The sequence below is a fragment of the Argiope bruennichi genome, chromosome 7 (genome assembly GCF_947563725.1).
Source record: "Argiope bruennichi chromosome 7, qqArgBrue1.1, whole genome shotgun sequence".
Classification (NCBI taxonomy): Eukaryota; Metazoa; Arthropoda; class Arachnida; order Araneae; family Araneidae; genus Argiope; species Argiope bruennichi.
Genome location: NC_079157.1, coordinates 61,139,481 through 61,164,906, shown reverse-complemented (window position 1 = coordinate 61,164,906; position 25,426 = coordinate 61,139,481). Strand labels below are relative to the sequence as shown.

Genomic DNA, 25,426 nt, shown 5'->3' with positions numbered 1-25,426 from the left:
ATTTAGTTCATAGTAACTTCATTCTAAAAATATTCTTATTTCGTGATCCAATTCCACTTTCGATTTAATTAATTCCTCTGTAAAAATAATGCGCAATCACTTCTACGTATTAAATGAAAGTGATATCTTCGGTGCCATTGAAAAGGTGTCAAAGGTCACCACGTGTATTTTATTCGCGTGTGGCCAGAAATTCACTCTTATATAAGACTAGTGATCATTTGTTCGTCCCTTCTTCCCTTTTCTTACTTCTCCTTTTGTGTCGCGCTGCGCCTTCTTGTAAATAATTATGCTTTCCTGGATGGTGGTAGAGAGAGAATAAAGCGAAATTAAAAATCCAAAGCGTCTTCGATGTCTTCAAACCTGCCTTCTGCTGCAACCAAAAATAATGTTACATATTATTTAGCCGGCAGGATTCGAAAAATATTATATATATATATATATACAGTGGTGGCCAAAAGTGTGGACATTTTTTGAAAGTTTCATGTTTTTCAAGTTTGCGTGCTTGTAGAATATATTAATTTTTCCTTAAATACAAATGTTTATATATCAAATTGAAGGTAACTTATTGTAGAATTTAATAACAAAAACAGTATTACAATATCTGTATTACAAAAAAAGTTACGCTCATTTTAGTAGAACAAACAAACACAAATCGTTTTGAATAATGACGTGTTTTGCAATAAAAGCGTACTAGCCAATCACAAACACTGTTCTGAGGACCCCATCAAATGTCTGTAACTATAGTTTAGGTTATTTGGTATGTAAAATAGTTATTGTTGTGGAAATATTTTGCGGAATGATGCAAACAAATACAATTAAATAGAGTATTGCTGTTTTTGAATATTTTAAGTCCTTTTTTCTAATTAAACTAATTTTAAACAATGTCACCAACAAGAAGAACTGATTGGACATCTACAAAAAGAAGCCGAATTGTCATATTGAGAGAAAATGTCCTCTCTTATGCTAAAATTGCAAGACAAGTTGGTGGTTCAGTGACTTGTTCTGGTGTACGAAAGTTCTGTTTACGTTATGAAAAAACGAAATCAGTGGAAAATAAGGCCAAATTAGGCCGAAAAAAGTGCATAAGTGCTACTGCCGATAGAAAAATTAAACGGCTATGCCTTCAAGATAGAAAAATTTCATCAGATGCCATTAGATGTGAAATGAATGCAGCGGGTATTGCAGTAAGTTCAAGAACAATAAGAAGAAGGTTATCAGGATTCAGACTACAAGCTAGAATTCCAAGGAAAAAACCATATTTAAATCAAAAGCAACGCGAAAAACGAGTTAAGTGAAAAGAACACATTAAATGGCCAGAAAATCAATGAAAGTAAGTAATCTGGAGCGATGAGACTGAAATATCGCTCTTTGGTAGTGATGGTAGAAAATATGTGAGACGTAGAGTAGGTGGAGGGCTTCATCCTGATTGCATTGAAGCAACTATAAAAACTACAAAAAATGCCATGATTTGGGCATGTATGTCTGCAGATAGTGTGGGCCGAATTCAAGTGATTGATGGCATCCTGAATGCCAAAAAATACATCGAAACTGTCCTGGAACCAAAATTGATACTTTCCATCAGGGATTTCTTCCCCAACAAATCACCATTTATTTTTCAGCAGAATTCAGCTCCATGCCACACAGCAAAAGTATGCAAAGCATGGTTTCAAAATAAAGGCATAGATGTATTACCATGGCCAGGAAACAGTCCTGATCTCAATCCAATTGAAAATTTGCGGCGACGTTTGAAAATTCTTATACGAAAAAAACGTCCCTCCAATAAAAGACAACTTATTGAATCTATAATTGATTCTTGACACCATGTGATTACGAAAGATGAACACCAAACACTCGTTCACTCGATGAAAAGACGCTGTGAAGCTGTCTTAAAAAATAAGTATTATCCTACTAAGTATTGATTGTGTAAGTATCACTTTAAAAAAATGCAAATCTGAAATGGATCTTACTAAAATGAGCGTAACTTTTTTTGTAATACAGATATTGTAGTACTGTTTTTGTTATTAAATTTTTCATTAAATTACCTTCAATTTGATATATAAACATTTGTATTTAAGTGAAAATTAATATATTCTACACGCACGCAAAGTTGAAAAACATGAAACTTTCAAAAAATGTCCACACTTTTGGCCACCACTGTATATATATATATATATATAATATTAATAATATAATATATAAATAATATATATATATATGTGTGTGTGTGTTGTTTTAATACCTATTCAATCAATTTTTAAATAATAAATATTACGATAAATCGAAGTAAAATTTTTAATTTTTGATCAACTTTAAGATAACTGGTTTCCGTATCTAGCTTATAAAAAGAATGTTTCATCAAATGTTAAACAAATCAATTAGAGAATTAAATTTTTACGACATGTTCTGAATTGTCAAATGCAGATTCATTTGTTAAGATTGGCGATTTGTAAGTTAGTCAATCAATTGCAAATAATAATAGTTATTATAAAGACTTCACTGATTTGTAAGTGAACTCAAAAACCAAGAAATTTTAATAAAATAAAATAAAAAATAAAACCCTAAGAACATAACATTTTAGTAAAATGTAAACTATTATTGTAATAAATGTAAACTATTTATTTCAAGTTGGATACTTGCGATCACATGCCTTCTTAGATTAAATGAAAGCAGAAAATTAAATTAGCTTGGAAATACTGAAATACTGAAAATATTAAAACCTCGGGGCTCTCCAAAATTGCGAGCATTATGAATTATGAATGGTGATATATCTTTCTGCATTATGTTTCAAACTGTTAATAAATTTTCATGAGCTTATTAGCTAAAATTTCATGAGTTGAAAACTTAAGTTGGCATACATTTCCAATTCTAATTTTATGGAACAATATTAGAAAATTGCTGACAAAAAAGCTAAATTATAAATATGAATTTCGCAATTTTTAAAATAAATGAAAATGAAAATTTAAAAAAAAAGGTAAAATTTGGCATGAAACATCATAATCTAAGGTATTATAAAATAATAGAAATTATTTCAGTTATTTTATAATAGTTTAAACAAATGAAATTCGTAAAATCGATTATAAAATAGTAGGTTAAATAATTACTCCAAAAAAATGAATATTTAACGAATATTTTCAGCGCAGAAAAAATTAATCATATCTTGTTTTAACAACACGAAATGTTAAAGTCCGCATAAAATGTAGCTCCTATGCCTCCCATTGTATTTTTAATATGTTTTCAGAATCCGTTATGAAATAAATTTTTAATTTTATTTTAAAAGTTTAAATAATCATAATTTAATTTATGAAATACCGAATTTTGTAACAATTGAGGTATCAAAAGTCTAAGCAACCGTAATGGTGATGTAAAATCAAAATGTCTGTTTGTTTCATCTGTAACTTTAAACAGATTTATAATTTATGATAACAAATCGACTCTCATATGTTAAGACAAACAGGGAAAAAAAAAAAACGATGAATTGTGGAAAGAAAACTTTTTTAAAGCTGTCATTCGCAATCAGTGTATACCTTGCCAAGGATAACGACATTGCAATTTTTAGCCCATTCATTTTGGACAGTCATTCACGCTCACTCCACGCCGGTTTTACTTCGACTTTGTGGCGAAGAGCTTATAAGCCAGTTAACAGCTACACGGGCGATTGCTTTGTATAGTGATCTTGTTACCCGGCTGCGAACCACAAGGTCCCAGGTTCTATCCTCGCTCATAACAATTCGCCACATTGGTGACCTCGGACGATGAACCTTCATATAGCTGTTGTGGCGCCGTCTACCCGCAATCAAAGTCGTCAGATTCACTTGATGCAACAGCAACTACTCACGCCATAGCGCTTGGTGCAACTGAATAGGGTACATGCGCATTAGAATCAACAGCTCAGAACAGAATCATACATCACCACTTCGACAGCCATGTCGTTCGTCTCACTGGAGGGAGAGTACTGTGGTGGAGAACTTATAAGCCAGTTAACAGCTACGCTACACCGGCAATTACTTTTGTATTGTGGTCATGTTACTGGGCTGCGGACCACAAGGTCCCAGGTTCTAGAAGGTCCCAGTTTGAAGAAATCATCTGCCCTATCGTCTGCAAATATGAAATTATTAAAATAAATTAAAAACATAATAAATTAGATAGAGAAAATGTCGTATCTGGTTTTTACAGCAACGTACAGCAGCAAATTTCACGTATAGACACCTATCTATAAACACATGAACGTGATACCCCCCTAACCCTAAATAATAATACACTATATAGATAGAATGTAGCATATAATGTTTACAGCAGCAGTGTACATATGTAACAAAATGCAAGCTAGATCCGTTTAATAATTAGTTTGTCTATTCGAATCTATGTGAAAGTGACAACCAGAATTTATACGCCTATCTAGAATTAATAAGTTATACAAGTAATAGTTATATAATTATTACGAATTATTCCAGGCCGGGATAGCCTAGTTGGTAGAGATAGAGCGTTGAATTCGCGTCCCTTAGGTTGCGAGTTCGAACCAAGCCGGCCGAAGATTCCCCGCGTGATTGGTGGCTGATAAATGTGTCGTGATCACGAAGTCCTCCATGTCGAAAGTAATGCCACTGGGGGTACTGGATCAGGGGTGATCGTTCTCTGATTCAGGTCTTAATTACGATCTGTGGATGAGTGAATGAAATGCGTGAATGAAGTCCGCCCAACAAAAAGGGTTGTGACGTATGTGTAGCTAAGTCGTTTTCTTGGCCCTAGATGGCGCCACTAAAAAAACAAGAGACGCTCCTCCTCCGGCTTAAAATCGCTGTCTTCGTAACAGCGGGCTTGTCCATGGCAAGTGCCATAAGAAACAACAACAACGCCTATCTATTAAATGAATGGTTGATAGTGGTAATTTAATAACTTCTGATGCTTATGTAATCCTTATAAAAATGCTTTAGGTACATGTTTTTTGCTATTTTAATTTTTCACTCAAAAATTTTACGATTTTTAATTTTTGTGCCATACTTTTTTATCTGTAAAATTTTATGAAATTATTTTAAAATTTTTACTTTTTTTTTAAGCAGCAGGCCACTTTGCGTGTAGGTGGACATCAAATACGTGTTAGACATGGAATACCTGACCCTGATTTTGATGTTGAACACATGCTGGCATCGCATATGGATGATAATCCAATCATACCTGGTTTGACAATACTTGTTCGAGTTCTTCCTCACTCAAAGGTATTTTATGTATATGATTATTAAAAACATTAGATGCTAGCCATGTGACATATTTTATGCACTTTCATTTAACTAGATTTGTTTCATGAGTGAATGAAGATGAACTTTTAAACTTTATTTTTCAATCACTTCCCTGATATTTTTGTAACTTTGATAAAAATACGCTATTTTAATATTTTTAGAATTTATCTATCATTTAGTAATCAATTCATATAATTTAATTTTGGTCCCATATATGTGGAGGAATGGAATATGGGAAAAAATGGTATCATCATATCATAATGTTTAGAATACCGACTAAAAAGTAAACAATATTTAAAATTAAAAAACCCCACCTTTTCAGTTTATTTATAAAAGTGTAAAGAATATGTATTTTTACAAAACGTTTTATTAAATTTATACTCTGTAAATGAATTCCACTCTATAGCATTTAGTTGATCAAAAGAATCTAGCAAAAGTTTAGGCCAGAATTTATTAATTTACAAGCCGCCTTTGGCGACTAGGTGGTTCGTCAGTATTAAGGATCGTTGAAAATTTTAAATAAATATTTTGGCCTTAATAGTTTCCTCAAAATATTTTCACATTTTAATAGACATATAGCATATGATAATAGCGTATAATAGAATGGGTTATAAGCATATAACCCATTCTATTTTAAAAGCCTTACGCCATTAGTTTACTGTGCTATAATTTTTCCAATTTTTCTGTCTGTATTTTTATACATCCAAATATATCATAGAAAAGAGCTGCATTGTTTTAAAAAAAAAAACGGACGCATTTTAGAGATTTTCCATCACTGCTTGATTCTGAATTTAAATTTTAATTGTAAGCGCAAAAATATTTCAAATTTTTTTATTAAATGCATACTTTATATTAAAAATTTATTCAAAATGGAAAAATAAACAGATTACTCATATACTGATCATCAATAATGATAATAAAAAAAGATGAAATATTAGTAGCAACAATAAAAGCGATTTGAGTTTCACTTTCACTTTCAAAATTGTAAAATACTCTTAAAATATTTTATAAAAATTGATTTAAAATTAAAAAAAAAATTGGTCTCTCTGAAAATATAATGTTTTGATGATGTAATTAAGATTTTTGTTCAGCAAAAGTTTTCAAAGTTATCGCAGTGGAACACCAAAATTTCGTTTAAATTTTAATTAAAAATTACTCTCATTTTCACCTACTAATTTTTGTAGCGCCAACGTGCCAAATTTCGTGGCTCTAGGTCAAATGAACTTCGAGGTGTTTTTTTTTTTTTTTTAAATTTATTTCGGCATATGAGAACTTACGAATATTGAGTTTTTTTTTAGGGCTTCAATAAATGAAAATCCGACCTGGCCTAGGGGTAGCGCGTCTTCCCTGTGATCTGGGCGATTCGGGTTCGAGTCCTGGTTCAGACATGGTTATTCTCTACCCTGTGTTCTATCTGTGAGGTGTGTGAAAGAGCCCCCTCCCTGTGAAAAGGGAGTTGTTCAAGCGAATGTGTGTGTCAATTTCATATGAGCTAGAAGTCAGACTTCTGCCCTCGGGTGTTTAGGGACCTGTACCCTCAGAAGTTACTGCATACTTGGCTTAAATCGCTGACAGTTCGTCAGCGGGCTCGTAAAGTATCTTAAGAGTATAACTAACATTCAATATTGTTCAAAGTCAAAGTTCTGCTGAAAACTCTGTTATATGGAGACTACCGCAAGTAAATAACGAATTCCTGGATTATTTGAGCGTTTGATTTAGGAAAAGAGCAAATCATATATTTGAAGTTACTCAGAGGGAGCATTATTTTCTTAGTTTCATGTAGTATTTAAATTACCTGCATTGTAATGAATGTTTTCTTTTTAGGATCCTGTTCCTGCTTCAGAGTATGAAACCAACTGCTACCGATCGGAGCTTGCGAGACCAAATGAATCTGAGAATAGACTTTATAAGCATTATCTAGAGTCTGATGATATTGCTGTGACAGTGAGAGATAAGGCCTTGTTACTGATTGGACAAGGTATGTCTTTTATCACTAAAGTAATAATTCAGGTTATTTTATATCAAGGTACTTTATATACCTATACTTATACGTATACCTATTACCGTAACCTGACCTTGGAACCTGAATTATAATAATTGAGAAATATCTTGAAATCAAAAGTCTGTGATTAAAAAGGAAAGTGAAAATTAAATGTACTTTATTGGATTATATATATAAAACAAAGAAAGAAGGAAACTAGAAGATATGCCTGTCTAAAGGAGCTGTTGCGGCATAAATCGTAAATATTTTATTTAAAAGTAGCTAACGATTATTTTAATAATTATAAATTTTATTTTGTAAATAGTTGTAAAATTCAGATTGGCAACAGTGATACTTTTGGAACTTGTTGTTTAAAAACGGTGCTAGAATGTTGAATGAAAATAAGTTGATGTAAATTTGATAATATTATCTATATGTAATATTTAGTTTTATAGTACGTTTGTCTGCATTTTATTTTTGTTGATGCACGAACACAACAGAGCTATTATCCTGTTCACAATATCTTGAATATGATTGTCACAGATTAATTAATGGAAATTGTAATAGAAAACCTCACGCTCTACTTTCCAGGTAGCACAACATGTTACACAATATTGTGCTATATCATATAATGTAATACAATACAATATTGCAAATATAATTTAATATCATACCATATTATACAATATACGTGTGCTACTGGGTTGGTTACGTGGCCAGAGCGGACAGTGGCTACAGCGGACACGCGAGAGGAGCTGGGTGGGCAGAGCGGACATTTTTGCACCTGTTGTGTTGCTTCCCTAATCAGTCATATGTCATCTATTGTGTAGTTTCGAGCTTTGCACCGGCTGTAGAGATAAGCCGATATTTTTCAGAGAGAAGGCCTTTCTCCAAATATGCCCATTAAAGTATGGAATGTATATGGACAACGTCATAGGACAAATACTTCTGTTGAAGGGTGGAATTCCAAATTAAATGCAATCACTAGCAGAAACCAGCCTAATGTCCACTTATTAGTTAAAATACTGAAAGAAGAAACACAAAAAGTGTCTTTTAATTTGAAATCCAGAGAGTTAGCCGACCCTGGAATAAAAAGGAAAAAAAGCATATGTAAAATTGGATGAAAGAATTGAAAACATCCTAAAAGAATTCGAAACATCAAACAATTTAGAAAAAATGTCTAAAATCTTTAAGTTTTGTAACTAGGTTGGACTAAATTCTATGATAAATGATATTTATGCCTTTATAATAAAAGTTAGTTAATATTTATTTACTTGTGATTATTTTTCTTTTATTTACTTGTATCTGTTTTATATATTTTACTTCTAGTATTTATTTTTACTTACATTAATGAAACTAATTAATTTTATGGCAATTGTACCTGTTCTAATATTTATTTGACTCTAAAATACAGTTTTCCACAAAATCCCTGAAATTCTGTCATACCCTTCATTATACTGTTACTTACTATTAATTTTTAAATATTTTTCTGAAAGTTTTTATTTTTATTACATTTCGCTATGTTTAAAATGCATTCGCACTATAATATAATATAAATAATTAAATTTGATTCGCAAAAATGTATTTATCCTTGTAATTCGATAATCGAGTGCAAAAACAGAAAACTTCGGTAAAAAAAAAAAAAAAAAAAAAACGTTATCCCACGTGAAAGGGGTTTGTCACTTAAAATACGGTTTTAAATTATATTTGTGATTTTTAAAAGTATTTATTTACTTATTTATCCGCACTCTTTATCTGTTCTAAGATGGGGGGAAAATGTGTCCGCTCTACCAAGATTAGTTTCGGAGTGTCCGCTCTGACCACGAAATCTTATGTGTCCGCTGTATAGCCACACCACCACTGGGTTAGTATATATTACACTGCTAATTGATTTTATCTTCTGTTTCATCTCTAAACCAGAACAGTCTGTTTGATTTAACAATTGCAATTTAAAATTAATTTGTTAAATGTCTCCATTTATAAATAACTCATAAAATAATGTGAATTACTTCAGGCAATGAAGACATTTTAAATTTATGCATTTATCTGTATTATTACTATTAATAAAAGTGGATCAAATAACTGGCCACCGAAAGTAGTTAGTCTAATATGAGTATAATTTTTTTACAAATCAACCTTTTAACATTTTACTATTTTCCAAAATGATATAGATTATCAATTCGAAATCTTTTATAAAATTTGATTTTAAAAATAATATTTAACTTTACAATTTTTCTCAAATGAATATTACGATCAGGAGTTCATACCTTGGACTATTTACTTATTTCTATGGTTCCCATTCATATTATGTTTGTGAGGTTCTTTATTTTGCATTTTTATTGCTCTTTGATGCTTGCATTTTACCTTGTAAACTTCTTTTTACTATATCAGCTTCAGCAAATGACCCTACTTTGAAACAACTGATCCAACAGCAGTTTCCTAAGGAAGGCTCTGATGTGGAGGATTTCCCTTATCAACGATATGTACATTACAGTAATAAGCAACATGGCATGATGGTACTTGTTGATAAAGCAGCTGGATTACCATGTTAGTTTTACTTACATTTCTTTTATTATTAACTGATTACTTTTGCTGATTATATTTTAAACTATTATTGATTGCATGTTAACTCATTATTTAAAACATGAATGATTTTATATTTAGTTTGATACTATTGCACAAAATAATCCAAATTCTTCTGTGGGATTCAAGATCTTCTGTGAAAAAGTCCAAAAGGCTCAGTAACAAATAACGACGCTTTATTCTATGCAAAAACACTAAAACATAATATCAAAACACAGCTGCAACATATACAAGACAACACTTGCAGTAAATAATAGTACATAAGCAGTGAATCGATAATGAACAACTGTAACAATACGACGCACTCTGAGAGAACTCGCAAGTGATCGATACTCCAAAGAGAAATTTCGCTCAACTATTCGATTGAGTTCAACTCAACTGACTACTTCTCTTGACTCTTCTACTGATTCCTGTCATAAAACTATAAATTAATAATTGACAAAATTTCAGTTTCATTGATTGAGTATATTGCCACATTGAAAAGAGGTTGTCGACTCTCCATGGCCGAATGGTCATAGCACTGGTCTCTTAATCAAGAGATTGTAAGTTCGAATCCCGCTAGAGACAATGCGATTCACAGTATGTGTAAATATTTAATTCTTTGATTTTATGTTTTCCTTTATTTCATGTTCCAGAAGATTCTGGACATTTCTTTAGTTTCCCAGACAAGTGTTCTGGACTTTTCTTACTGTTCCAGATTACTTTCTCCATAAAAGTATTCTGGAACTTTCCCTGCTAGTATAAAAGCAGAAGATCTGTCAGTCACTGTGTTCTTAGTTCAGAGTTGAGTTAATAAATTGGTTTAGCTCTACTTCTTGAGTGTGTCATTGAGTTCCACACTAAAGAACCTACGCGACAATATGATTACTTCCTCGTTTTTCAGCGCAAACTCAGTCGTCATAATTCCCATTAATAATCGTACACTTGCACCTGTTCTTGTTATAGAGGGAGCGAATTTCTCAAAAAATTCCAGCACCAGTCTTTCCCTATTCCAGGATAACCGACAATATTTATATTTGTGAATGTTGTTATTTACACATCACGAGTAAGCGGCTGTGATATAATAATTATGGAGCATCAGATATTATCACAGTTTGTATTAATAATATATAGAACATCAATGAAGTTATAATTTATTATAAAACCGTTATTTCTCCGCAATGTACTGTTTCGTACTTTCCATCCCTCTTACAAAAGTACTCGTCTGTTGGAGGTTGAAAGTCATTCACCTTTTAAAGAGAGCTTAGAAATATATATAAATTTCATAATATGAAGACAAAATTTTGATCTTGCTAGCCAGATAGAAAATTCTCTCTTTTGATTAATCGAAATTCCTTTAAAAACTTTTAAAGTCTTAATTCATTTTTATATGAATCTATAAAAAGTCGTAAGGTTCTTTAAAGTTGTTCAGTAACTCTATTTTCATATTAAATTGATTATAAAATAGAAATATACAATGTTGTAGCGACCGGGAGGGGGGAAGGAAGTATAGATGTCTCTGTCGCAAGTCTCGGGATCGTCCGGGAGAAAAAAAACATGAATGCTTTCATACCCCTTTTTAAAGTGAAATATCTTGAGGAAATGGAAAAAAAATGCCATGCCTCTGATGCTGTTGACAATTTCTAAACCACTATTGACAAATGGGGGCGAAAAAATTCATATTATGCCACGCAAGGTCTTCGGTATCGAAAGGTTCGACACCGACTCCACCGAAGAACCTCCCTGTCAGTGGATATATTAAATCCTTCGGGCCCAAATGCCCTCCTTCTGGTAAGATACGGAGATTTGGAGAGAGGATGCTAGCTCATGTGTCACCCTTGTCATCTGAACTGTAGTACTAGATTTGTGAGGTGCGTCTCAAAATAGCTCTAGTGTTGCTTTAAAAAACAGCACTTAATCCAACTAAGCAAAAACAACTTGCCACTATTTATCCTCGCTATACCATTGGCGAGATAATCATTTACAATTAACTAAATGATAATAATTTTAAATAGTAATTAAAGATGAAAATTTGTGCTTGTGTCTTAATGGTTTTGCTATGTATAGAAAAATGGGATAAAAAGATTTTTTTTTCTTGTAGTATTTCTGGAGGGAAGATATTTGCAGTGCCTTGCCCAAGTATTTCCTGGAGAGGACACAAAAATGGGAGATGGCAAGTCTCAAGTTATAAGTTTTGTTACGAATGAGTTAGAACTGTCCAGTTCCCAGAGAGCACCTGACTGGTCAGATCAACCTACGGTAAGTTAAAAATCAGTACGAAGTATTATTTAAGCTTTAACAAAATCTTCAAAACAGCAGCATCCGATAGTGTTTTTCCATGCACCTTACTTTTCTTAAAATCATAACACATTAAACCAAATTGAAATATAATTTATTATCCTCAGTTTTGTCATTTTCATTTTTTTCAGGCAGAGAAAGGTCACATGTCTTGGTGCCCCTCTTAAAGGATGTTAAAGAGACACAATATTAGTGCATTTCTGCTTATTTTTCAAATTACGATGAGAGGACAAAGATAGTAGGAATGGTTTCCGAAAGTTTTCTAGCATATTCTGTAAAAAAATTATTATCCCCCCCCCACATACACACCGCGTAAAATTGCGTATCTTGGGTAAGGTAGTGAACGTCTTGCAAGGCATAGGCTCTTATAGGTATATAATAATTACGAAATGTGAACATTTGGCTAGAATTTAGCATTTTTACTAAATCTATCGTGTGATCCTTGGCGAGGGTTTTTTTTTTTTTTTGGCAATTAATCCGAAAAGCGAATTTGTGCTTTAGACGCATTTTTCCCAGTCGATTGAAAAATTTTTTTACACAGAACTACAACTGTAGTCACAAAATCACATACCAAATTTCATACATTTAGGTCATTACGTTTTTGAGTTGTGTTTACAACAATCAAACAGACAATGTCAAATGTTTCCATACTGATCTCTTGGCCAAGATTAACAAAAAGTCAGAGTTACCTGAATTTATTAGACAAATGTCTCTGGAAACAAGTCACAGCATTCCATCTTCGGCTCTGAAAATGTATACTGATGGCAGTAAAGGAGATGGTGGCGTTTCTGGTAGTGGTGTGCACACTGAGACCCCTGAAGGAACTACTGATATTTTGCTTAGTAATCCTGTCAACTGTTCTGTATTCAGGTCCGAACTTATTGCAATCTATAAGGGATATCAATATATCGACATGTCCTCTGAAATTGTCTTTGGAGACATTTGGATTTTAACGGACAGTTGTGCCTCTATAAGCACCTTTCTCATTGGAAGAAAGTGGGGGTCAAGATTAGCATGAATATTTTAGACCTTATTTCCAGGCTCTCCGCTGAACAGTCTATACACTTTCAGTGGGTCACCTCACATGTTGGTTTAAATGGTAATGAGATAGTGGATAGCTTAGCTAAGACTGCCTCAGCTGACATACTTCATGGTGATGCAACACTAACTTATTTTGAAATCTCCTCTATCAAAAAGATGGAGTCGAGTGCAATTTGGAGAGTCCCACCTGCTCACCCTTGGTACTTTGGTAAGAGTCCTGGTTGGTGTCACCGCATAAATATCTCTAGAAAACAGCAAACGGCTCTCTCTCGTTTTTGAGTGGACACACCAAATCCCTTATCTTCCAACACGGACGGAGGATCTTTGCTGAATGTCCTTGGTGCAAGGCAGATCAAGCCTTCCCCCAATCACATTCTTAAATGTTTCAATTTTACGATTTTTGAGATTTTAAGGGATCCGCTATTGTTTTTGGACTTTTTAGAGATCTTTGGTTTCATGGAGGTGGTATAGAGCAGTGAGTGAGAAACAACAGCAACATGACAAAAATGTGTTTTTCGAGATTCATTAACGTGGTGATTCATTAAAATTCCGAGTTCGAATAGAATTATTTACATGTTATTTTTGTTTCATATTCGCAAGAAATTATTTCTAGCCTGGCATACATTGCATTTGACGTGCGTGGTTAAAAATAGTGCAAAATATTCACAAGGGCTGGCCGATGGATCTAGAAATAACAAATTTGATATTTAATAACTTCTTGAGTAGTTGAGTTCTTTAAACAGGAAATTTTTTAATAGAAAATTAATTAGAATTTTAATATTTTTGCTCAATGACTTTGGAGCATACTATTAAACAAAATTTATTATTTAACCTTTTAGATTTTGAAACATTAACTTTTCAATGATGTTTATTTATTTTTACAGTTTCTTCCTTTAATTAAAGTAAATTTAAAAAAATATTTTTTAAGTATATTTTATAACAATACTTTTCATTGTTAAATTATCGCGTTTATAGATAAGTGTATTGCTACGATATTAAATTCATTTTTTTGTACGCATCTTATTTCGTTATAAGTAAGATTAAAAAATATAGAAAATAATATAGAGATATATAAATTAAGTGTTTAAAAATTATCACTTTATAATGCTTTGATTTAAAATTGAAATCGTTGAACCTTATTTTTTTAGTAGTTCCTTATGAGTAAACTTTTATTTTTTAATTACTTTTTAGAATGTCAAGCCAGAATATGACGACAGAGCCTTCATTTTGGTTTCTTTGTATGGTCTAAGACCCCGTTATGATTCTGCCAACCAAAGGTTACTCGACAGAGAAGGTAGAGAGCCTAGATTCAATTTACAACAAGCAATAGCTTGGTCAGCTATGCATTGCTTCGACAAGTGAGTAGTAGATACCATAATTTGAATCAATTAATGATTCTTGATGATTGATGATGATCTTTAGATCAAGATAGAATACATTTATGTTCCAGAATGACATAAGAATGTTTCTTTATTGTTACAAAATTTTTCTTCTACAAATACCGCCAATCAATTGTAATAACGCATCGTATTTAATCGCTAATTCAGCAACTTGCTTGCTGTCTAATCCTCCAGTTCTTTTACTTGTCGGCGACTCAGACTACTCTCACACACCACTTCACCGCAGCTTCAGAGTGCCTGTCTTTTATAGTTCCGGGAGGCGGGGTTAGAATCTTCCAGACCAATCAGGGCGTACCTGGGTTTATCTCGGGTCTTAGTGGATGGATCGTGAAAGTTCTCGAACTTTCCAGTATTATCCATTTAGTCGCCAAACACGCCAAATTTGTCGCCAAGCTCTGAGGTCATTGACGCGGCACCCGCTCAGCACGCACAGGACAGATCTTGCAACAATTTTTCCCACGTTGACACTATTCGTGACGGGTAGCAAGATTACAGATTTGTAACAATATTATGTTTAAGATTAAAAAAAATATATATACGATTTTGTCTCATAACAGATAAATGGATTTTGGAAAAGGATCTTATCACAAAATTGTAGAATGAATCAATTTATATACACTCATGTCCAAAATTAAGGTCACAAAAATGTTTTTCAAAGTAATTCTAAATGGCTAGCAGTAAAATTTAAACAAATTATATTTTATGTATTGTGAAGGACCGGCAACACGATATTAACATTTGTTGTGGGAAAAAATGTTGTTTAGCATTAATTTTTGAGGAACTACTAAAATTTGACCGTTTAGGCATCTGGGAGTTTTGTCTGAAATTTTGTGAATATTGAATTAAAACAAAAGAATTTACATGTTTCCAGTGAGAATGAGTTCTCATAATCGTTTAGACGATTCATTAGATGGAGAGCCGTTGCAGGCTTGAAGCTGGGCAGTCTCAAGCGGAGGTAGCTCGATGATTACAAGTGGTACCGAAAGTGGTATCCAGGTTGTGGAATCAATTCCAAACAAGTGGTACTGTAACCCGGAAGCCCGACCAAGACCATCACAGAACAAAGACGCCTGCACAGGATCGCAATTTAGCATTAAGCGCAAGACGGCATAGGCTGACAACGGCTCCTCAGCTTGCTTTTGACCTTGCTGCTGCGTCTGGAATAATAATTTCCAGACAAAAAGTATACAGACGTCTAACAGAGACGGCCCTTTATGCCCGGCGACCAGTTGAGTGCGTCCCTTTGACTGCATCCAACAGAAAAGCCCGGTTCTTGTGGTGCCTAACTCAGCAGTCTTGGGCACAGCAAGAATGGGGGCGTGTTCTTTCAAGTGATTTACCACACAAAGTGACACTCGTCGAATCTTCATCTGGAAAGAGCGAGGAGCTCGCTATCATCCCTCCTGCGTAAAAGAAATAGACAGATTTGATGGCAGAGGAATCCTTGTCTGGGGTGGCATAATGTTGGGCATTCGTATACCACTGCACGTCTTCGATGCGGGTACTGTCAATGCAATTCTCTATAGAGATGAGATCCTTGAAGCCTATGTGAGGTTGTTCCTCGGAGCTTTTAGCCCAGACTTCATATTTATGGACGATAACGCGCATCCACACAGAGCCCAGATCGTTGATGATTTTCCTGAGGAAGAGGATATTCGACGTATAGATTGGCTCTCGAGGTCTCCTGATCACAATCATATTGAACATGTTTGGGATGGTCTCAGAAGAGCCATTGCGCGGCGTAACCCTCCCCCCCACCTAATACCCTCCAAGAGTTAAAAGCCGCGCTTTTGGAAGAATGGGCTTTTGTTGCCCCAAGCATTTATTGACACCTTCAAAAACAGTATGAAAGTTTGTTGTGAAGCCTGTATAGCAGTGCACGGTCCATATTAGACAGGCTTTTCCCGAGATAAATGCTTTATCTCTGATTCATAATGTAACACTTTTTGATATAACCTGTTTTTTAATTCCTAATTAAAATCTTTTCCATGTTGTTATGTGTCTATGTTCTTTCTTCCATTGTAGTGTACCTCTGTGCCAAATTTCGTGGCAACACAGTGAATAGTTTTTCATTTTTCTCAGATTTTATGTTTGTGACCTTAATTTTGAACATGAGTGTATATATATATATATATATATATATATATATATATATATATATATATATATATAATATACACTAAGAGAATCGGCTTAACCTGTGGCTTTAGAGCATCATTTAATGCTCCAGCAGGGGAACACTAGCAAGAATGTGGGCAGAAGGCACAATGAAGTGAAGGAATTGAAGTAAAATAGTAAAAATTAAAATAATACAAAGGATATAAAGATTCTGAAAGAGAAATAACAAGAGAAATAAATTTTGACATGCTTAAAATCTAACAGAGTTAGATAAAGTTTAAAATATACAATTGAGATTTATAATTATTAAAATTTCTAATTAAATCTTTACAAACACTTTTTTGAGTAAATACTTAGTACTTAAGAAGTAACTTTCTGTCAGATTTGATAGCTCCAGTCCAACGATTTGCTCTGTTTTGAATTTTTTTTACGTAATTTACTGATAATATGTAGTGTAGTAATTACATTAACTCTGATACCTTCCTTTTGATACTATAAATCTTATTAACATCAAGGTATATTTCCCATGATCCTCCTTGGGGGTCATTATTAGACTGTATTCAAGTGAGTGTCGTGTATTTTTCGTGTTCGTGTCTGTTTTGCCTTGTGAAATGTGGAATTTAGAAAATGCAGTAGACTCCCGATTATCCGCGGGCAGGTTATCCGCGCCTGCCGCACTAAGTTTTTTTTTTTTTTTTGCTTTCAAGCAAAGAAAAAATGCTTTCAAAGCAAGAAGCAAACACAAATGACTGATTTCTTCAAAAAGGTGTAGTTTTACAGTTATGCTTTTGTAATTACATAATACATTACAGTATTAAAACAGTATATTTGTATTAATTTTTCTGTGTATCCTTGACGCCTCACGTAAGTACAAAGCACTTTTCTGTTTTCATTAACAAAATGCATTTTAGTTTAGTTTTGAGTGATATACTAAAATATTAAGCGTTAGTTAAACATTTCCTGCTGTTTATTTTACGTTTTATTCTACATAAAACGATTTTTCAAAGTTGGAATGGCTGTTTTCTCTTTTGCTATACCCGTTTTTAGCTTTTTTCGGATTATCCGCGATTTTTGTTATCCGCGGCGGCCGCGCCACCCAATTCCGCGGATAATCGGGAGTGTACTGTAATTAAATAACTGTTCTTAAAATTCATCTTTTGTTTTCATCTCCCTCATGATGATGATGTCGTGTCCGCGTTACCACGGAAGGAGGATGCAATAGCTTCTGGGGGTAAAGACCCCTGAGCACCCAAGGGCAGAAGTCTGACTTCTAGATGAAGATGAATCTCACACATTCGCTTGCACAACCCCTTTTTACAGGGGGGCGCATTCTCACACCTCACAGATAAAACACAGATGAAGAACAACCATGCACGAACCGGAAATGGAACCCGGGACGCCCGGATCTCGGGGAAGTCATCTACCTCATAATGAAATTATAAAGAGTCTCGTCCCTTTACAACATTCTATTAACATTAGTATGCTAAATATGCAAGCTTATTAAAAAGGAAGTATAAATGCACCTAATTATTTATATTTCCTTCCGCCGTGTTTTCAGCATGATAATGCTTATAGGTTGCCAGATTTTCTGTAAATAGCGTATCGCGAACTGTATGATTAAAAAATTCTTCAAACCACTCTACAGATAGACCACTAGATCTAGACCTTTTAAATTAGGCACGAAAGCACTTTTTGGGTAATAAATGCTCATTAAAAAGATTTTCAATTATATTTTCAAATAAAAATTATTTGAAATTTTTGTGGAAAAGAATCGTTTTTTAGTTCCGTTTTAAAATTAAAAAAAAAATGTCTTTGATGTCAATTTTATTTTTATAAAATTTTCTTTAATGCTAATAAATTTCAAAGAACATTTTAAAATAAATTTTATTGCTTTATTTATCGTTATTTTAGTTATCGATTTATAACCAGGTAAATTGTGACGACATTAAATGTATATTATTGTCCTGTAAATATTGTAATTTCCTTTTCTTGTTTTTTTATGAATACAGTGAAATTTTATATTATTTACTTTTTGTAGTTATTTCCATTGTTATTTTACAGAGGTGCAGTGTATGCCGGAATTCACCAGATTCCTCTTTTGAAGGGTAGACCTCCCGATGACATTCTTCAAAAACTAAGTTATCTTCCTTTGGATTATATATGTAAGAAATTTAAGAGTCAAGTGAAAGTGTTTGTGAGTACATTATTTCAGTTTACATTTATGTTGGACTTTTATAATTATAATTAAAAATGAAAACATATTTGTTAACATATTAATTAATTATTATTAATTATGAATAAACATATAGACGGCAAAATTATTGCAATTAATATCTATTTGTGTTAATCTCAAAATACTTGTACAAAAAGATTCAATTAAATCACAAAATGTCTAAATTTATTTTTAAATATAAAGATTGTTTTATATTCTGGATTGATGTACCATCTGTGATAAGTAGCTTGTTCGTCAGGATTAATTTCAACAAATTTTAATAGATTTCAACAAAATAATAATTTAATAGATTTCATAGGATTTAATAAATTTAATGAAATATTTTATTTGCAACTTGGGTTTAAGGGCGTTTTCCATACAAAATAGTGACATAATTAGCCAAAGATCCATCTGTTGAGATTGAAGGGCTCTTAAAGTTTTGGTTTGTAATATCTTGCTAAAATAGAAGGTGCCATGATGACAAATATTTAACGTTTTTAAAGTTGGGAACGAAAACTACTTTATTTTCTTCCTCAAATTCTTAAAAAATTTCTAAAGACTATCCAAAACATCTTTTTTTTTGGGAAAAAAAAAGTTTTTAAAATAGCTCCTATTGGGTAGAAAAATGTTTGTGAAAATGTTCAATAAATATTTTCTTAACATTTTTGCAACAAAGTCTCTCTTTTTTTATAGGAAGCTGCAAGTATTGAAGTATCAGTATGGGATGGTCATTTTACAAACAGTGAATGCCCTCCTTTACCAGTAAGTTCCATTTATTTGTTTCAAAAATGATATATTACGACACGGTTATAGATCGGAATCATCCGAATCGATTTTGAGATGTTTGGAGGTTATGGATAAAGGAATATATTTTCAAGACTAGAAAATAATAATGGAACGGCGATCAATGATCTTGATACCTCCTTTCCTAAAATGAAATGATTTGAATTAATTCTTTCAATACTGCCGTGACTTCCTCCTATGTAATGAAAAAAATATGCAAATTTGCTTAGAACTAAGGCTCAGCAGAAGTGGAGGTTATTACTTTCTGGTATACGAATTTATATGAAGAGAAAATATCGTAATTGTCAAAAAATTTTAACTCGAAATTTTAACGAATCTCCGCGTTTCAAACTTTTATGAATCCGAAACGTTTTTGGAATTATGTATGTCTGTTTATTGTATACTTGTCTGAACATGATAATATAGTCTTTATACTGAATTTGTAGATTTCTATAACATTTTGAATGAAATCCATTCTGATGCTGTCTGCCCGGTTACTCGAGAGCAAGTGAACGCGATGACTACAAAGCATAATAAGCTAGATCGATTAAATTTGGTACAAACATTTAAAATCTAAAACGTGGATATATGTCAAATATTGAACCATAATCCAACAATGGATAGACTGTCTGTCAGTCTGTGTTTTCATAAGGCATGTAAAGGAGATTGCTCAAAAACATATGAAATGTAAGAAATTTAGTATCTGATTTTATGATTGCAATTGTAGTTGTGCTAAAATTTGGCTTCAGTTGGTCAGGAAAAAGCATCCAAATTTATCGGTATCAGTAGTAATATTATTTTAATGTAGATGGCGCTCAGAGATAGTTATTCTCTCATTGAAGTTCACGAGGTAAGATACACTTCCGGGCATTGTAGAGATAAACTCGAGTGCATTTATTAAAGTTGAATACAACAGTTATTATAATTTATGTAATACAAAATTCAAAAGTAGTAAAGTATACGTAAATATCTAATTTTAACTAAATATAATAATTAATATGAAATTTTTCAATTGTGTTCGAGTAATCCATAAATATACTTTACTCTAGCAACATAAAAACATATCTGGGTTTAGCTAGTAAATAAATATTCAATTTATTCTGTTAAAGTTATTAAAATAAAAATTTAACCTTCAATAAAACATTAATATGCTGATCAAGTTAAAAATGTGAAATTAATAGTTGGATTTGTTAATAAAGGGTCTCATATTCTACTCTGCCTAAATTTGCAACTGCATATGTATGTAATGAAACCTTATAATTAAACATGATTTAATCTGTTGTTATTATTTTTATGTAAATCTTTTGATATTTAGTTTTCTATAGCCTATGTTTATTAACCATAATTTCATGAATTAAAATGAAGGTTGTTGTGTGTTGATGTCTTTGATTCAATTTTTGATATTTATCCCATCTTCCGCATTCCGTTTAATTCGGACAAAGGGGCTTTTCGTGTAATAGCAGTTTAAAGTTTTAAGGATAATTCAAACCCATTAATTACGGTCATTTATACATTATAAGTAATTATTATACATTAAGTAATTATTATTATAAGTAATTATTATTATTCATTATAAGTAAATTAATGAACTGCAGTAATCTGAATAATTAATAAGTCATAAGAATTTAATTATTGTAATAGGAATAATTAATAAGTTATATGAATTGCAGAAAAGTAAGAAAATGTATTTTTATCAATTACTTTCATTTCAATTAAAAATTACAAGAGTGATGGTTAGACCTTTGTTACGTTTATATGCTCATGTATATTATTATCATTATTTTTCACATTTTTTAAAATGTACTTTCAGTTAGTTTGTCTAATGCATTTTACTTTAAGAAGATTTTGACTAATTGCCACATTTCGGACTTATCTGTGTTTCATTTCCAATATACCCCTGGTGATCTCTGATCCAGATCATTTCAATCTCCAGTTCAGCGGCATTTCCTTTTATATCTAACATTATTATTATTATTATTATTTTGTTTCACCAAGGGCTATTAAATCTAAAGTATACGTGTGTGAAATTTTGTAATTGTAGTTCAAATGCTCTGACCAGCAGAACCGCCGCGCGCGCACAGAGGATTATAACTTTTTTAATGAATGCCATTTCTTTGTTCTTTTTATTGCTGTTTTTATACAAAAATTTGTTTGAATGGAAATTGCTTTCTTTAAAATAGCTAAATCCTTCTTTTTTTACTTTTTATTTCAAAGATTATTTCATCAGCTGTTGTTTTACATAATTTCTATTATTTTAGTATTAAAAAGTAGTGTTTTCAGGTTCACATGGATCTTCTTAATATTTCAAGCAACCCATCCAGATATCTAAAAGCTGCAGAACACCCATCAGGTGCTACTGTTGCAGATCTGCTGAGGTTGGGACTGAAGAATCCTTCACAATTTAGTGCGTACAAGAAAAAGATACTGGAACTTCTAAAAATAGCTTTTAAAAGTAATCTGGTAAGTAGACTAATGTTTTCAGCATTGTAACTTTAATATGTTCTTTGCCTGCAATTTGAGTAATTTGAGTAATTAGTAATGCTATCTGATGACGAACTAGTGTTGACTGATAGCGCCAACTGACGGAAAGTGTTGCTGAAAGACATCCATTTGTCCTTGTGTGATTAGCAGTTAGCTCAGATATATAATATATATTATTAGTTCCGATGTAAACTTGTAGTCATTTGGCTACAGGTTTTTATTCCATTTATAAGATTTTCATAATTGTTCCAAAGAGTAACAATGAGTGTTTGACAATCTTTTTTAAAGGCTTTTTGATAAAATTTCTAGAAAAGACAGATTAATCGCAATAGTGGTAATAAAATAAAATTTAAAATGGAACCTTAGAAAAAATATTACGATGATTGAAAATGATGAAAATACCAGATGATTGAAAATATCAAGATAAATAGTTCTACTATTAAAAATAATATCAATTTATTTTGCATTATAAAAATATATTCGTAAAAAATGACTTTTATTTTTATTACAGAATTCTTATGATGTTATTTGTGTCATGGCATATTGTTTAACTCATTATGTAGCTTTGACACATTTTAAATTATATAAAATTTTACGAAAATAATAATAATTTTCTTAAAAACAATTTTCCTGAATTATATATAGTTATTCAAAATACGTATGTTTTTTTTAAATTAAAAAAGTGATGTATTCTAGGATTAAAATGTGAGAGCAGTGACAGCTTGTCAACCCAAAAGCGAGAATCACTGCATTTTTTTTCTCTATAAAATATCAAAAAATGACCATAAAAACAACAACTTTGCCTCTAAGTAGACCAAAATTTATAACTGCGATTATCTAAACTGTGTTTAAGAAGATTTCTGATGTATTTTTTTTAATCGCTGAATGACTTTAAACATATTTGCAATATTAAACAGTTATGGTTCCGTCGAGGAAATTTGAAAGCAGTCCTAAAATGTAACAAAATGGAAAAGAAAGAAAAATAATCATCTAACGAGTGAATTTAATCTCGGATATGAGGGAGCAGTTGGCCGAACTTTAAACCTGGATTGTGTTAATTCCCACCGAGCTAGTAACCCGAGAAATAATTACGTGTCTAATTAGATCTTAGTCCAAAGGTCAATCTTGTAGAGTGTTTTGAATAATTTTTTATTGACACATATGGTAATTTACGGATAGCACTATAAAGAATCTTGTAACGAATTTATAATGCTTCTTTTTCGTGCAAATTCACAAAAGGATTCGGAAAAGAGTTTTACTGATAGCTCTAAAGAATGCTCTATGGATGCCTCGTCAGTGACCCCCGAATTTGTCAATCATTTAACGACTTGGTGACAAAAATGAAAGACCCAGAATATCTGAGAATCTTTGCGATAGCTGCATTCAAACGGAGTTCCATAGTTTGTTCAAAACCATTCGATATCCTGTTATGCAGGCTATAAAATCCGAAAATTGTGAGTATTCAGCTGAGTTGAACTTAATTGAACAGTCGGGCTAAGTTTCTCTTTAGAGTATTGATCTCCTGCAAATTCTCTATTTGCTTTGTACTGTTGAGGTGATTTAACAGATATTATTGGTTTGTATATTGCTTTCTACTGCATATTTCGTTCTTGGAATAGCCTCGGTTGTATTTTGCGCGTGTTTTCATAGAATAACCGATCGTTGCAGTTGGATATTTTCACCATATACTAACCGCATGGTGTTTGAATTTTTAGACTATAGTATTATGTTAATAAATGAAGAATTTAAAAAATGTGTCACTCGTGAACAACAGCAAATAAAAGACTAATGGAAATTCAGAAAAATGAAGGAATTTCGAATTCCGTGATCAACGAACATATTAATTTATTTCTGAAGAATTTGGCTTCTGTCTTGTACTAAAACTGAAGTTTATTTTTTTTGTCTTATTTGATAATTGTTGGATATAAAATAATTAATTAAAATCAAGATTGTTAACAATTCTCAATTTTTTTTCCTAAATGAGATTTTTTTTTTATCTGTCACTCACTTTGAGATCGTTTACCGTTTTGATTTTTAAAATCATTATATTTAGTATTAAAGGATAGGTTTAAAGATGATGGATTAGCTTAACATGCGCTTGACGACAAAAACGTTTCTACAACAACTCATGGCACCCAAAGAAAGATTAAAAGCTTAGTTTTGATGCGTATTGTCTTTCTCAAGAGTAATGCTTTGTGTCCTAGTGTATAAAAAATATAGAATTCTTTTGGGCAGGCAACGGTAGACGTCGTAATTAAGAGCACAGTTTAGAAAAAAAATCGGGAATAATCGCTGCTGAAATTGAATAAGTGAAAATGTAGTTTGGCTATATAATTAGGGTTAATTGAACCTTTATTTTGATGCTCGGTCTCAATATTTAAGGCTAATTAATTAAAATAGTATAAGATTTTTTTTGTGTATTTGTGCTTTAATCAATTTTAAAATTACAAGCAAGTTCGTCAGTCAATATTACTGTGGATTCGGACTGAGTTTTATGCCAAGAATAAAAATTTGTATTTTTTAAAATTGAATTTTCATTTTAAAAAGGGCCAATAAGCATCGGGTATAAAGACAACTCACATTATGTCCAGGATGCTAATTTTCTGCAAAAGAAGTAACTAATAATAGTAATTTTTTCAGATTTTTGATTTTGCTTTTTAGTGAAAACAAAGTACGGTTCACGAATCCTCAATCTTTTTATCGTATCCTTATATGTAGATTCCATTTAAGTATCTAAAATTTGTATTATGCTGTGCATAATTTAATTGTTAACGAAATTTTCATTATACTTTATCGAATTGATAATTCTTTTGAAATGAAATTATAAGTTGCAAATGGCTATTCAAATTATTAAGCATTTTAAAAATAGCAAAAATTGAATTCGTTTTCATACAAAATAAATGTTCAGTATATATATGAAAAATGAATGAACAGATTTCTGATTTATTTTTATTATTTTACAGGACAATTCTTTGTTGAAATCTGGATATTCTGCCACCATTTAAGAGATATTTCATTTTTGCATATTTCATATAAATTGAAGAAATTGCATTTTGTAATGAATCTATGCATACTGTGATAATGAATAAAAGATTACTTGAAATGTATTACTTGTGGCTCGTTGTATTTTAAACTACCCGCCTTTGGCGATCAGATGGTTCGCAGTTGAATACGGATTACGCTCAACTTAAATTAAATCTCTTATGCATAATTTGATGTTCATGATTCTTTTCAAAAGAGAAATTTACGTAATGAAGTCGAGTCCCATGATGTCATAGTGCCATTGAAAACGAGAGTCTATTCCAAGTTGCATGTT

At 32.0% G+C, this 25,426-nt stretch overlaps 1 protein-coding gene across 2 annotated transcripts in view; it reads left to right on the top strand.

Moving 5' to 3' along the window:
- LOC129976012 (uncharacterized) overlaps positions 1-25,182 on the top strand; it is a 44,624-nt gene extending 19,442 nt beyond the window's left edge. Inside the window, exons 12-20 of one of the 2 annotated variants that reach the window (XM_056089342.1) lie at positions 5,055-5,213; positions 7,059-7,212; positions 9,607-9,762; positions 11,879-12,036; positions 14,308-14,474; positions 18,696-18,828; positions 19,540-19,608; positions 21,910-22,089; positions 25,074-25,182. In XM_056089342.1, the coding sequence (XP_055945317.1) occupies positions 5,055-5,213; positions 7,059-7,212; positions 9,607-9,762; positions 11,879-12,036; positions 14,308-14,474; positions 18,696-18,828; positions 19,540-19,608; positions 21,910-22,089; positions 25,074-25,115 (1,218 nt within the window). In that variant the 3' untranslated portion in view covers positions 25,116-25,182. The remainder of the gene's footprint in view (positions 1-5,054; positions 5,214-7,058; positions 7,213-9,606; positions 9,763-11,878; positions 12,037-14,307; positions 14,475-18,695; positions 18,829-19,539; positions 19,609-21,909; positions 22,090-25,073) is intronic. The other variant, XM_056089343.1, reaches the window with a different exon arrangement.
- Positions 25,183-25,426: the final 244 nt, after the last annotated feature.